The sequence below is a fragment of the Scyliorhinus canicula genome, chromosome 14 (assembly GCF_902713615.1).
Source record: "Scyliorhinus canicula chromosome 14, sScyCan1.1, whole genome shotgun sequence".
In the NCBI taxonomy this organism is placed as follows: Eukaryota; Metazoa; Chordata; class Chondrichthyes; order Carcharhiniformes; family Scyliorhinidae; genus Scyliorhinus; species Scyliorhinus canicula.
In genome coordinates, this window is record NC_052159.1 from 1,043,762 (window position 1) to 1,058,459 (window position 14,698).

At 47.6% G+C, this 14,698-nt stretch overlaps 1 protein-coding gene across 1 annotated transcript in view; it reads left to right on the plus strand.

The window, feature by feature from the left end:
• The window catches only part of LOC119977765 (dynein heavy chain domain-containing protein 1-like), a 459,774-nt gene that overhangs the window by 98,326 nt on the left and 346,750 nt on the right, over nt 1-14,698 (plus strand). The window contains exon 9 of the mRNA XM_038818968.1: nt 1,189-1,332. Coding sequence (XP_038674896.1) covers nt 1,189-1,332 — 144 coding nt within the window. The remainder of the gene's footprint in view (nt 1-1,188; nt 1,333-14,698) is intronic.

Genomic DNA, 14,698 nt, shown 5'->3' on the forward strand with positions numbered 1-14,698 from the left:
GGCTGTGGGAGGGGAGTGAATGCGGGGAGAGTCAGTGATGGGGAGAGTGTATATGGGGATGTGGGAGGGGAGTGAATGGGTGGGTAGAGTCAGTGATAGGGGAGAGTGTACATGGGGATGTGGGAGGGGAGTGAATGGGGGTAGAGTCAGTGATCGGGGAGAGTATACATGGGGGTGTGGGAGGGGAGTTAATGGGTGGGTAGAGTCAGTGATGGGGAGAGTATACATGGGGTGTGGGAGTGTGAATGGGGGGTAGAGTCAGTGATTGGGAGAGTATACATGGGGGTGTGGGAGTGTGAATGGGGGGTAGAGTCAGTGATAGGGGAGAGTGTACATGGGGATGTGGAGGGGAGTGAATGGGGGTAGAGTCAGTGATAGGGGAGAGTGTACATGGGGATGTGGGAGGGGAGTGAATGGGTGGGTAGAGTCAGTGATAGGGGAGAGTGTACATGGGGATGTGGGAGGGGAGTGAATGGGGGGGGAGAGTCAGTGAAAGGGGAGAGTGTACATGGGGATGTGGGAGGGGAGTGAATGGGTGGGTAGAGTCAGTGATTGGGAAGAGTGTACATGGGGGTGTGGGAGGGGAGGTAATGGGTGGGTAGAGTCAGTGATAGGGGAGAGTGTACATGGGGATGTGGGAGGGGAGTGAATGGGTGGGTAGAGTCAGTGATAGGGGAGAGTGTACATGGGGATGTGGGAGGGGAGTGAATGGGTGGGTAGAGTCAGTGATAGGGGAGAGTGTACATGGGGGTGTGGGAGGGGAGTGAATGGGTGGGTAGAGTCAGTGATAGGGGAGAGTGAACATGGGGATGTGGGAGCGGAGTGAATGGGGGTAGAGTCAGTGATAGGGGAGAGTGTACATGGGGGTGTGGGAGGGGAGTGAATGGGTGGGTAGAGTCAGTGATACGGGAGAGTGTACATGGGGGTGTGGGAGGGGAGTGAATGGGTGGGTAGAGTCAGTGATAGGGGAGAGTGTACATGGGGATGTGGGAGGGGAGTGAATGAGGGTAGAGTCAGTGATAGGGGAGAGTGTACATGGGGGTGTGGGAGGGGAGTGATTGGGGGTAGAGTCAGTGATAGGGGAGAGTGTGCATGGGGGTGTGGGAGGGGATTAAATGTGTGAGATTTTAACTGAGCGTGTTGGAGGATTGTGAGTGATCAATACTTTGTCTTTTTCTTGTCTCGAAGACAACAAATATATCGCGGCCAGCATTCCTGGTGGTAACCTGGAATTTTGATGCTGAGGGTCACATGATCATGGTTCCATCACGACAGGAACTGTTCACGAAAATGTCGGAAATGCTGAAATCAGTGGGAGAGAACATCATCAGGGTGAGTGTGACTTTCATACGGGAACCCCAACAGACGTTGGTCATTCAACATGGCAAACACATAGTGCACTGAGGGAGTGCCACACTGTCAGAGGGTCAGTACTGAGGGAGTGCCGCACTGTCCGAGGGTCAGTACTGAGGGAGTGCCGCACTGTCAGAGGGCCAGTACTGAGGGAGCTCCGCACTGTCAGAGGGTCAGTACTGAGGGAGCTCCGCACTGTCAGAGGGTCAGTACTGAGGGAGTGCTGCACTGTCAGAGGGTCAGTACTGAGCGAGTGCCGTACTGTCAGAGGGTCTGTACTAAGGGAATGCGGCACTGACAGAGGTTCAGTACTGAGGGAGTGCCGCACTGTCAGAGGGTCAGTACTGAGGGAGTGCCGCACTGTCAGAGGGTCAGTACTGAGGGAGTGCTGCACTGTCAGAGGGTCAGTACTGAGGGAGCGCTGCACTGTCAGAGGGTCAGTACTGAGGCAGTGCCGTACTGTCAGAGGGTCTGTACGAAGGGAATGCGGCACTGACAGAGGTTCAGTACTGAGGGAGTGCCGCACTGTCGGAGGGTCAGTACTGAGGGAGTGCCGCACTGTCAGAGGGTCAGTACTGAGGGAGTGCTGCACTGTCAGAGGGTCAGTACTGAGGGAGTGCCGCACTGTCAGAGGGTCAGTACTGAGGGAGTGCCGCACTGTCAGAGGGTCAGTACTGAGGGAGTGCTGCACTGTCAGAGGGTCAGTACTGAGGGAGTGCCGCACTGTCAGAGGGTCAGTACTGAGTGAGTGCCGCACTGGTCGAGAGTCAGTACTGAGGGAGTGCCGCACTGTCAGAGGGTCAGTACTGAGGGAGTGCCGCACTGTCAGAGGGTCAGTACTGAGGGAGTGCTGCACTGTCCGAGGGTCAGTACTGAGGGAGTGCCGCACTGTCAGAGGTCAGTGCTGAGGGAGTGCTGCACTGTCCGAGGGTCAGTACTGAGGGAGTGCCCCACTGTCCGGGCAATTTATCATGCCCAATCCACCTAACCCGCACATCTTTGGACTGTGGGAGGAAACCGGAGCACCCGGAGGAAACCCACGCACACACGGGGAGGACGTGCAGACTCCGCACAGACAGTGACCCAGCCGGGAATCGAACCTGGGACCCTGGAGCTGTGAAGCATTGATGCTAACCACCATGCTACCGTGCTGCCCTAGAGGGTTAGAGGGTCAGTACTGAGGGATTGCTGCACTGTCAGAGGGGCAGTACTGAGGGAGTGCTGCACTGTCAGAGGGTCAGTACTGAGGGAGTGCTGCACTGTCAGAGGGTCAGTACTGAGGGAGCCGCACTGTCAGAGGGGCAGTACTGAGGGAGTGCTGCACTGTCAGAGGGTCAGTACTGAGGGAGTGCCGCACTGTCAGTGGGTCAGTACTGAGGGAGAGCTGCACTGTCAGAGGGTCAGTACTGAGGGAGTGCTGCACTGTCAGAGGGTCAGTACTGAGGGAGTGCTGCACTGTCAGAGGGTCAGTACTGAGGGAATGCTTGAATGTCCATTAAATTTTAAAAAACATTTATTTAGGGGCGGGCTAATTCGCTGGCTTTGAAAGCAGACCAAGGCAGGCCAGCAGCACGGTTCGATTCCCGTACCAGCCTCCCCGGATAGGCGCCGGGATGTGGCGACTAGGGGCTTTTCACAGTAACTTCATTGAAGCCTACTCATGACAATAAGCGATTTTCATTTCATTGAAGCCTACTTGTGATAATTAGCAATTTTCATTTAATTTCATTTACGTGATGTGAGCACTCTGGTCAGGTATTTATTGCCCATCCCTAGTTGCCCTTCAGAAGGTGGTGGTGAGTTGCTTTCTTGAACTGCTGCCAACTTTGAGGTGTAAGTACACCCATTGTGCAGTTAGGGAGGGAGTTCCAGGATGTTGCCCCAGCAACAGTGAAGGAACGGCGATATATTTCCAAGTCAGGATGGAGAGTGCCTTGGAGGGGAACCTCCAGCTGGTGGGGCTCCTAGGTGTCTGCTGCCCTTGTCCTTCTAAATGATAGTGGTTGTTGTGTTGTTCCTTGTGTCTTAATAAAGCTCGTAGTCTCAAAGGTGGAGAAGTTGCTTTATTGTGAATTTGTTCTGTCTTCAGAGCTTAACTTACAGCTACCTCAAATGCTGCCTGTCTGTGTGTCTTGCTCCCAGTTCTGTGAAGTGTGTCCTCACTTGCTGTCACTCTGTATTTGTAGCTCTCCCGTGCTCCCTCTAGTGCTTGCTCAGTTGTATTGCATCTACACTGATACACAATCACCACATCCCCCCTTTTTTCTTTACATATTTTCTGTGCATCGTTAAAAGAAAATTGTACAAAACAGTTATATTACTTATGATATGTGTATCTATACAAGTGATGGTGCTATTGCATATTTTACAAAGCCAATTTATATTTATGAGTCCAATCTTACTAAAAACATTAATGAGTCCAAACTTGATGAATTTGTTCACTGAGTTTTTTCTTTTTCGTTGTTGACGTGGTGAATGTTGTCGGTGTTCTTGTTATTTTAATTAACCAATACATCATCCCGAGATGTTTGCATGGTCGAGCCACTGATGTTGACTGACATGGACTTTTTTTCTGTGCTTGTGGTATCGATTTGGATTGTCATCTGCCTTGAAAGCTGGTGTGCTTGCTTGTTCTGGAGCAGATGTGAGTTTGTGAGACTCGTTGTCATCCCACGGCATGTTTGTGGTCTTGTCATTGTTTTGCAGTGTGCTGTGGCATTGTCCTTCATGTGCAGAGTTGTACCATTTTGTACAAGTCGTTGTTTCATTGCTGTTGTTTCTGTCGTTCCTGTCTTTGTTGTTTTCGTTGTTGTTCTTGCTGTTTTTGTCGTTTCTGTCTTTGTTGTTGCTATCTTTGTTATGCTTCTTGTTGGTTTTGTTGTTCTTCTTGTAGTTCTTGTCGTTGTGCTTGTAGTTTTTGTTGTTCTTGTTTCTGCCGTGCTTCTTGCCATTTTTGTTGTTCTTATCGCGCTTCATGTTGCTTTTGTTCTTGCTGTTGTTCTCGTTTCTGCCGTGCTTCTTGTGGCTTTTGTTTTTCTTGTTATGCTCAATGAGTGTCCCGTGTGGATAATTTGAGTCATTGTCACAGTTATTGGTACGAGTGTCCTTTGTGGAATCTGTTACATTGATCGTTTCGTCTCGAGAATGGTGAGAATGATCTGATGTTGCATTGATGCTGGTGACATCAGTCATTTGTGGTGGATTTGATTCCTCGTCTTTGCTTTCTTGGTGCTCCTCTTCCGGAGTCAAAATCTTCACGATTTCAATTGACGTGGTCTCTCTGGACTCTTGGCGCTCCTCTTCTGGAGTCAAAATCGGCATGATTTCTATTGGCGTGCTCTCTCTGGACTCTTGGGTGGCCCTACTCTGTGCTTCTGTACAGACAAGCTGAGAACTGTCAGTCTCGCTGTGATCCTGTACCTCCTGTATGTCGAGTGTGATCACCTTGTCACTGTTTTCGCATGCAGTGGGTAGATGTACATTGTCTTCTTGATTATGTGAGCTTGGTAGACTTTCATAGTCTGCTTGCGGTTGCTCAGATACGGCGGGTTGATCTTCATGGTCTTGTTCATGCGTGGTGTTTGCCTGGGAGTGTTTGCTTGCTTCCCTTTTGGAGTCTTTCATCACTCTCACTGTGGAGCCTGTCATCGCTCTCTCTGTGGAGTCTTTCTGTGCTCACTGTGTGGCGTCGTCTTCGTCTTGGGTATTGCTGTCATCCAATGTATCGACGATCTGCCATGGCACCATGGTGTTGGATTCATCTACCACGAGTAGATTCGTGTTGAGCTTTGCGACCGTGTCGCTGATGCTGTGATCAGCATATCCGAATAACTCAGCCATGTCTGAGTAGTATTGTTCGAAAAACAAATCATCTTTTTTTGTTTCGGATTTTTTTTTTGTTCTCTTCACTTCGGGTGGTGCAGACTGCTTTTTCAAGGGTGTTGTGAGAGTTGTTATCAACTGCTGGTTTAAGTTCAGGCATTTTTCTGTCCTCTGAGGCAAGAAAATTAGGTTTTACAGCTTTAAATATCTTGTTTTCAATTTTCGGGCATTTCCCTTTTAAGTGGGCGTGGTCCGGATCCTCAGACGTCATGATGCTCGTGACATCATGCGTAGGAATCGATTGCGCATGCGCAAATCGGCCTTCCTTTACTGTGCGGTTTTGTGCGATCCGCAACAAAAATGTTTTTAAACTGCGCATGCGCGACTTGTGCATGCGCAGAACGAAAAACGGGTGATTGTAACTGCGCATGCGCAGCTTCTGTTTCCTGCGCATGCGCAGCTTCTGTTTCCTGCGCATGCGCAGACGCAGATTTTCGTTCTTTGTGCCCCAGAGACTGTGAAATGTGCTCCGACGCCATTGTACAGTGGATTTCAGCATTTTTTTTTCTGAAAAGTTGTAAGTTACCTTTTCCTTTCGATCTATACTGGATTTCAGTGTTTTGTCTATGTGAAAATTTCATGGTACTTTTTCCTTTTGATCTGAACTGGACCTCAGCGATTTGTCTCTGTGAAAAATTCATTCTTCCTTGTGATCTGCACTTTTCACTCGCGATTTCTTGACTGAACCCTTTCTGTTCTGATAGTGATTGTTTGAGTTTTGCATCACTCAGTCCCTGTGCAGTTTGGCCCCTGAGCATACAGTGCTGTTCAAATTTCATACAGTACTCTTCAAATTATTTTGTATTATTTGTAAGTTGTTGCTGTCTTCAGCTTTTGAGTATTTAAATCCATTATATAGTTTTCTAGCTTCATGTCCTGCGATGAGCAGTGCTATTTTCATTTCGTCTGAGGCTGCTGCTAAATCATTAGCTACGATATATATATCGAACACTTGTTTACCGGTAAATCTTTTCCAGACATTACTTTCATTACCGGTTAGGTCCAGCTGAGGTGGGGTTCCAGCCCACATCATCGAATAAGCGAGGTCTTCCCAATTCCAATGCCCGGCAGGAGTTCTTCTTGCCATTTTGGTCTTTCAGTGTCTGCAGCTGAGTTAACTTGTCGTAAGCATCTGAAGCCACTGCTGGTACCATGTGTTGTTCCTTGTGTCTTAATAAAGCTCCTCGTCTCAAAGGTGGAGAAGATGCTTTATTGTGAATTTGTTCTGTCTTCAGAGCTTAACTTACATCTACCTCAAATGCTGCCTGCCTCTGTGTCTTGCTCCCAGTTCTGTGAAGTGTGTCCTCACTTCCTGCCCCTCTGTATTTATAGCTCTCCCGTGCTCCCTCTAGTGCTTGCTCAGTTGTATTGCATCTACACTGATACTCAATCACCACATTTGTGTGTTTGGAAGGTGCTGTCTAAGGAACCTTGGTGAGTTACTGCAGTGAATCTTGTAGATGGTACACACGGCTGCCACTGTTTGTCGGTGGCGGAGGGAGTGAATGTTTGTGGAAGGGGAGCAATCAAGCGGGGCTGCTTTGTCCTGGATGGTGTCGAGCTTCTCGAGTGTTGTTGGAGCAGCACTCATCCAGGTAAGTGGAGAGTATTCCATTACACTCCTGACTTATGCCTTGTAGATGGTGGGCAGGCTTTGGGGGGTCAGGAGGTGAGTTACTCGCCGTAGGATCCTAGCCTTTGACCTGGCCTGGTAGCCACAGTATTAATGTGGCTGGGTCCAGCTCAGTTCCTGATCAATGGTAACCCCCAGGATGTAGATTGTGGGGGATTCAGCGATGGTAATGCCATTTAGAACATGGAACATAGAACAGTACAGCACTTCGGCCCACGATGTTGTTCCAACCACTTATCCTAATCTAAGGTCAACCAAATCTACACCTCTTCAATTTACTGCTGTCCATGTGCCTGTCCAAGAGTTGCTTAAATGTCCCTAAAGACTCTGAATGGGCAGCACAGTAGCATTGTGGATAGCATAATTGCTTCACAGCTCCAGGGTCCCAGGTTCGATTCCCGGCTTGGGTCACTGTCTGTGCGGAGTCTGCACATCCTCCCCGTGTGTGCGTGGGTTTCCTCCGGGTGCTCCGGTTTCCTCCCACAGCCCAAAGATGTGCAGGTTAAGTGGATTTGCCATACTAAATTGCCCTTAGTGTCCAAAATTGCCCTTCACGTTGGATGGGGTTGCTGGGTTCTGGGGATAGGGTGGAGGTGTGGGCTTGGGTAGGGTGCTCTTTCCAAGAGCAATTGCAGACTCGATGGGCCTAATGGCCTCCTTCTGCACTGTAAATTCTATGATTCTATGATTCTACCTCTGCTGGCCGTGCATTCCACCCACCCACCGCTCTCTGTGTAAAGAACCTGCCTCTGACATCTTCCTTGTACCTTCCTCCAATCACCTTAAAATTATGTCCCCTCATAACAGCCATTTCCACCCTGGGGAAAAGTCTCTGGCTATCCACTCTATCCATGCCTCTCATCACCTTGTAAACCTCTATCAAGCCACCTCTCTGCCTTCTTCGCTCTCATGAGAAAAGCCCTAGTTCCCTCAACCTTTCTTCATAAGACATGCCCTCCAGTCCAGACAGCATCCTGGTAAATCTCCTCTGTACCCTCTCCAAAGCATCCACATCCTTCCTATAATGAGGCGACCAGAACTGGATACAATATTCCAAGTGTGGTCTGACCAGGGTTTTGTAAAGCTGCAGCAAAACCTCGCGGCTCTTAAACTCAATCCCCCTGTTAATGAAAGCCGACAGACAATACGCCTTCTTAACAACCCATCATCCTGAGTGGCAACTTTGAGGGATTTATGTACGTTGACCCCAAGATCCCTCTGCTCCTCCACACTCCCAACAATCCTGCCTTTAACCCTGTATTCAGCATTCAAATTCGACCTTCCAAAATGATTCACTTCATATTTATCTAGGTTGAACTCCATCTGCCACTTCTCAGCCCAGCTCTGCATCCTGTCAATGTCCTGTTGTAACCTGCAACAACCCTCAACACTATCTACAATCTCCCAACCATTGTGTCATCAGCAAACTTACTGACCCACCCTTCACCTTCCTCATCCAAGTCATTTATAAAAACCACAAAGAGCAGAGGTCCCAGAACAGATCCCTGTGGGACACCACTGGTCACCGACCTCCAGGAGGAATATTTTCCATCCACTACCACTCGCTGTCTTCTTTCGGCCAGCCAATTCTGTATCCAGACAGCCAAATTTCTCTGTACCCATGCCCCTTGACTTTCTGAATGAGCCTACCATGGGGAACCTTATCAAATGCCTTACTGAAATCCACATTGCCAAGAACCCTACCATTAACCCTGTATTCTGCATTCATATTTGTCCTTCCAAAATGGACAACCTCACACATTTCAGGGTTAAACTCCATCTGCCACTTCTCAGCCCAGCTCTGCATCCTATCTATGTCTCTTTGAAGCCGACAACAGCCCTCCTCACTATCCACAACTCCACCAATCTTCATCTCATCTGCAAATTTACTGACCCACCCTTCAACTTCCTCATCCAAGTCATTAATGAAAGTCGTGAATGGTGCTGAGCATTGTGCAGTCATTCGCAAGCATCTCCACTTCTGACTTTTTGAGGAAAGGAAGGTCATTGATGAAGCAGCTGAAGATGGTGGAGCCGAGGACACTACCCTGAGGAGCTCCTGCAATGATGTCCTGGGGCTGAATTGATTGACATCCAACCACCACAACCATCTTCCTTTGTGCCGGGTATGACTCCAACCAGTGGAGAGTTTTCCCCGATTCCCATTGACTCCAGTTTAGCTCGGGCTCCTTGATGCCACACTCGGTCAAACGCTACCCTGATGTCAAGGGCAGTCACTCTCACCTCGCCTCTGGCATTCAGCTCTTTGGCCCATTTTTTAACCAAGGCTGTAATGAGGTCAGGAACTGAGTGACCCTGGCGGAACCTAAACTGAGAGTCCGTGAGCAGGCTATTGCCGAATAAGTGCCGCTTGATAACACTGTCGATGACTCCTTCCATCAGTTTACTGATGATGGACAGTAGACTGATCGGACGGCAAGGCAGCACAGAGGTTAGCACTGTTGCTTCACAGCTCCAGGGTCCCAGGTTCGATTCCTGGCTTGTGTCACTGTGCGGAGTCTGCACGTTCTCCTCGTGTCTACGTGGGTTTCCTCCGGGTGCTCTGGTTTCCACCCACAAGTCCAAAGATGTGCAGGTTAGGTGGTTTGTCCACGCTAAATTGCCCTTAGTGTCCAAAAAAGATTAGGTGGGGTTACTGGGGTAGGGTGGAGATGTGGGCTGACGTCAGGTCTTCTTTCCAAGGGCCGCTGCAGACTCGGTGAGCCGAATGGCCTCCTTCCGCACTCAAAATTCTAGATTCTAGGATGGTAATTGGCTGGGTTGGATTTGTCCTGGTTCTTGTGTACAGGACACACCTCGGCAATTTCCACATTACATAAGAACAGGAGCATCCGGAATAAGGTGGGTGAGCTTGCAGCATGGGTTGGTACCTGGGATCTCGATGTTGTGGCGATTTCGGAGACATGGGTAGATAAGGGACAGGAATGGTTGTTGCAGGTTCCAGGATTTAGATGTTTCTGTAAGAACAGAGAAGATGGTAAAAGAGGGGGGGGGTGTGGCATTGTTAATCAAGGAAAGTATTACGGCGGTAGAAAGGACGCTTGAGGACTCGTCTACTGAGGTAGTATGGGCCGAGGTTAGGAACAGTAGAGGAGAGGTCACCCTGTTGGGAGTTGTCTATAGACCTCCGAATAGTCCCAGAGATGTCGAGGAAAGGATTGCAAAGATGATTCTTGACAGGAGCGAGAGTAACAGGGTAGTTGTTATGGGGGACTTTAACTTTCCAAATATTGACTGGAAATACTATAGTTCGAGTACTATAGATGGGTCAGTTTTTGTGCAGTGTGTGCAGGAGGGTTTTCTGACACAGTATGTAGACAGACCAACAAGGGGCGAGGCCACATTGGATTTGGTACTGGGTAATGAACCCGGCCAGGTGTTAGATTTAGATGTAGGTGAACACTTTGGTGATAGTGATCACAACTCGGTTATGTTTACTTTAGCAATGGGCAGGGATAGGTATATACCGCAAGGCAAGAATTATAGCTGGGGGAAAGGCAATTATGATGCTATTCGGCAAGATTTAGGAGGTATAGGATGGGGAAGGAAACTGCAGGGGATGGGTACAATCGAAATGTGGAGCTTTTTCAAGGAACAGCTACTGCGTGTCCTTGATAAGTATGTACCTGTCAGGCAGGGAGGAAGTTGTCGAGCAAGGGAGCCATGGTTTACTAAGGAAGTTGAAGCACTTGTCAAGAGGAAGAAGAAGGCTTATGTTAGGATGAGACATGAAGGCTCAGTTAGGGCACTTGAGAGTTACAAGTTAGCCAGGAAGGACCTAAAGGGAGAGTTAAGAAGAGCGAGGAGAGGACACGAAAAGTCGTTGGCGGATAGGATCAAGGAAAACCCTAAGGCTTTCTATAGGTATATCAGGAACAAAAGAATGACTCGAGTAAGATTAGGGCCAATCAAGGATAGTAGTGGAAAGTTGTGTGTGGAATCAGAGGAGATAGGGGAAGCATTAAATGGATATTTTTCGTCAGTGTTTACACTGGAGAAAGACAATGTTGTCGAGGAGAACACTCAGGTTCAGTCGACCAGGCTAGATGGAATTGAGGTTCAAAAGGAGGAGGTGTTAGCAATTTTAGAAAATGTCAAAATAGATAAGTACCCTGGGCCAGATGGGATTTATCCTAGGATTCTCTGGGAAGCCAGGGAGGAGATTGCAGAGCCTTTGTCCTTGATATTTATGTCGTCTTTGTCGACAGGAATAGTGCCGGAAGACTTGAGGATAGCAAATGTTGTCCCCTTGTTCAAGAAGGGGAGTAGAGACAACCCTGGTAATTATAGACCTGTGAGCCTTACTTCGGTTGTGGGTAAAATGTTGGAAAAGGTTATAAGAGATAGGGTTTATAATCATCTTGAAAAGAACAAGTTGATTAGCGATACTCAACACGGTTTTGTGAAGGGTAGGTCATGTCTCACAAACCTTATTGAGTTTTTGAGAAGGTGACCAAACAGGTGGATCAGGGTAAAGCTGTTGATGTGGTGTATATGGATTTCAGTAAGGCGTTTGATAAGGTTCCCCACGGTAGGCTATTGCAGAAAATAAGGAAGTATGGAATTGAAGGTGATTTAGCGGTTTGGATCAGTAATTGGCTAGCTGAAAGAAGACAGAGGGTGGTGGTTGATGGCAAATGTTCATCCTGGAGTTCAGTTACTAGTGGTGTACCGCAAGGATCTGTTTTGGGGCCACTGCTGTTTGTCATTTTTATAAATGACCTGGAAGAGGGTGTAGAAGGATGGGTTAGTAAATTTGCAGATGACACGAAGGTCGGTGGAGTTGTGGATAGTGCTGAAGGATGTTATAGGATACAGAGGGACATAGATAAGCTGCAGAGCTGGGCTGAGAGGTGGCAGATGGAGTTTAATGCGGAAAAGTGTGAGGTGGTTCACTTTGGAAGGAGTAACAGGAATGCAGAGTACTGGGCTAATGGCAAGATTCTTGGTAGTGTAGATGAACAGAGAGATCTCGGCATCCAGGTACATAAATCCTTGAAAGTTGCCACCCAGGTTAATAGGGCTGTTAAGAAGGCATATGGTGTGCTAGCCTTTATAAGCAGGGGGATTGAGTTTCGGAACCACAGGGTCATGCTGCAGCTGTACATAACTCTGGTGCGGCCACACCTGGAGTACTGCGTTCAGTTCTGGTCACCACATTATAGGAAGGATGTGGAAGCTTTGGAAAGGGTTCAGAGGAGATTTACTAGGATGTTGCCTGGTATGGAGGGAAGGTCTTACGAGGAAAGGCTCAGGGAATTGAGGTTGTTTTCGTTAGAGAGGAGAAGGCTGAGAGGTGACTTAATAGAGACATATAAGATAGTCAGAGGGTTAGATAGGGTGGACAGTGAGAGTCTTTTTCCTCGGATGGTGATGACCAACACGAGGGGACATAGCTTTAAATTGAGGGGTGAGAGATATAGGACAGATGTCAGAGGCAGTTTCTTTACTCAGAGAGTAGTAGGGGTGTGGAACGCCCTGCCTGCAACAGTAGTAGACTCGCCAACTTTAAGGGCATTTAAGTGGTCACTGGATAGACATATGGATGAAAATGGAATAGTGTAGGTCAGATATGCTTCAGATGGTTTCACAGGTCGGCGCAACATCGAGGGCCGAAGGGCCCGTACTGCGCTGTAGTGTTCTATGTTCTATGTTCTATAACATAAGAACTAGGAGCAGGAGTAGGCCATCTGGCCCCTCGAGCCTGCTCCGCCATTCAATGAGATCATGGCTGATCTTTTGTGGACTCAGCTCCACTTTCCGGCCCGAACACCATAACCCTTAATCCCTTTATTCTTCAAAAAACTATCTATCTTTATCTTAAAAACATTTAATGAAGGAGCCTAACTGCTTCACTGGACAAGGAATTCCATAGATTCACAACCCTTTGGGTGAAGAAGTTCCTCCTAAACTCAGTCCTAAATCTACTTCCCCTTATTTTGAGGCTATGCCCCCTAGTTCTGCTGTCACCCGCCAGTGGAAACAACCTGCCCGCATCTATCCTATCTATTCCCTTCATAATTTTATATGTTTCTATAAGATCCCCCCTCATCCTTCTAAATTCCAACGAGTACAGTCCCAGTCTACTCAACCTCTCCTCATAATCCAACCCCTTCAGCTCTGGGATTAACCTAGTGAATCTCCTCTGCACACCCTCCAGTGCCAGTACATCATTTCTCAGGTAAGGAGACCAAAACTGAACACAATACTCCAGGTGTGGCCTCACTAACACCTTATACAATTGCAACATAACCTCCCTAGTCTTAAACTCCATCCCTCTAGCAATGAAGGACAAAACTCCATTTGCCTTCTTAATCACCTGTAAACCAACTTTTTGCGACTCATGCACTAGCACACCCAAGTCTCTCTGAACAGCGGCATGCTTTAATATTTTATCGTTTAAATAATAATCCCGTTTTGCTGTTATTCCTACCAAAATGGATAACCTCACATTTCTCAACATTGTATTCCATCTGCCAGACCCTAGCCCATTCACTTAACCTATCCAAATCCCTCTGCAGACTTCCAGTATCCTCTGCACTTTTTGCTTTACCACTCATCTTAGTGTCATCTGCAAACTTGGACACATTGCCCTTGGTCCCCAACTCCAAATCATCTATGTAAATTGCAAACAATTGTGGGCCCAACACTGATCCCTGAGGGACACCACTAGCTACTGATTGCCACCCAGAGAAACACCCATTAATCCCAACTCTTTGCTTTCTATTAATTAACCAATCCTCTATCCATGCTACTACTTTACCCTTAATGCCATGCATCTTGCATTTTATGCAGCAACCTTTTGTGTGGCACCTTGTCAAAGGTTTTCTGGAAATCCAGATATACCACATCCATTGGCTCCCCGTTATCTACTGCACTGGTAATGTCCTCAAAACATTCCACTAAATTAGTTTGGCACGACCTGCCCTTTATGAACCCATGCTGCGTCTGCCCAATGGGACAATTTCTATCCAGATGCCTCACTATTTCTTCCTTGATGATAGATTCCAGCATCTTCCCTACTACCGAAGTTAAGCTCACTGGCCTATAATTACCCGCTTTCTGCCTACCTCCTTTTTTAAACAGTGGTGTCACGTTTGCTAATTTCCAATCCACCGGGACCACCCCAGAATCTAGTGAATTTCGGTAAATTATCACTAGTGCATCTGCAATTTCCCTAGCCATCTCTTTTAGCACTCTGGGATGCATTCCATCAGGGCCAGGAGACTTGTCTACCTTTAGCCCCATTAGCTTGCCCATCACTCCCTCCTTAGTGATAACAATCCTCTCGAGGTCCTCACCTGTCAGAGCCTCATTTCTATCAGTCACTGGTATGTTATTTGTGTCTTCCACTGTGAAGACCGACCCAAAAAACCTGTTCAGTTCCTCAGCCACTTCCTCATCTCCCATTATTAAGTCTCCCTTCTCATCCTCTAAAGGACCAATATTTACCTTAGCCACTCTTTCTTGTTTTATATATTTGTGGAAACTTTTCCTATCGGTTTTTATACTCTGAGCAAGTTTACTCTCATAATCTATCTTACTCTTCTTTGTAGCTTTTATAGTAGCTTTCTGTTGTCCCCTTAAGATTTCCCAGTCCTCTAGTCTCCCACTAATCTTTGTACGCTTTGTATGCTTTTTACTTCAATTTGATACTCTCCCTTATTTCCTTAGATATCCACGGTCGATTTTCCCTCTTTCTACCGTCCTTCCTTTTTGTTGGTATAAACCTTTGCTGAGCACTGTGAAAAATCGCTTGGAACGTTCCTCAACTGTTTCACCTTAAAGTCTTTGCTCCCAGTCTACCTT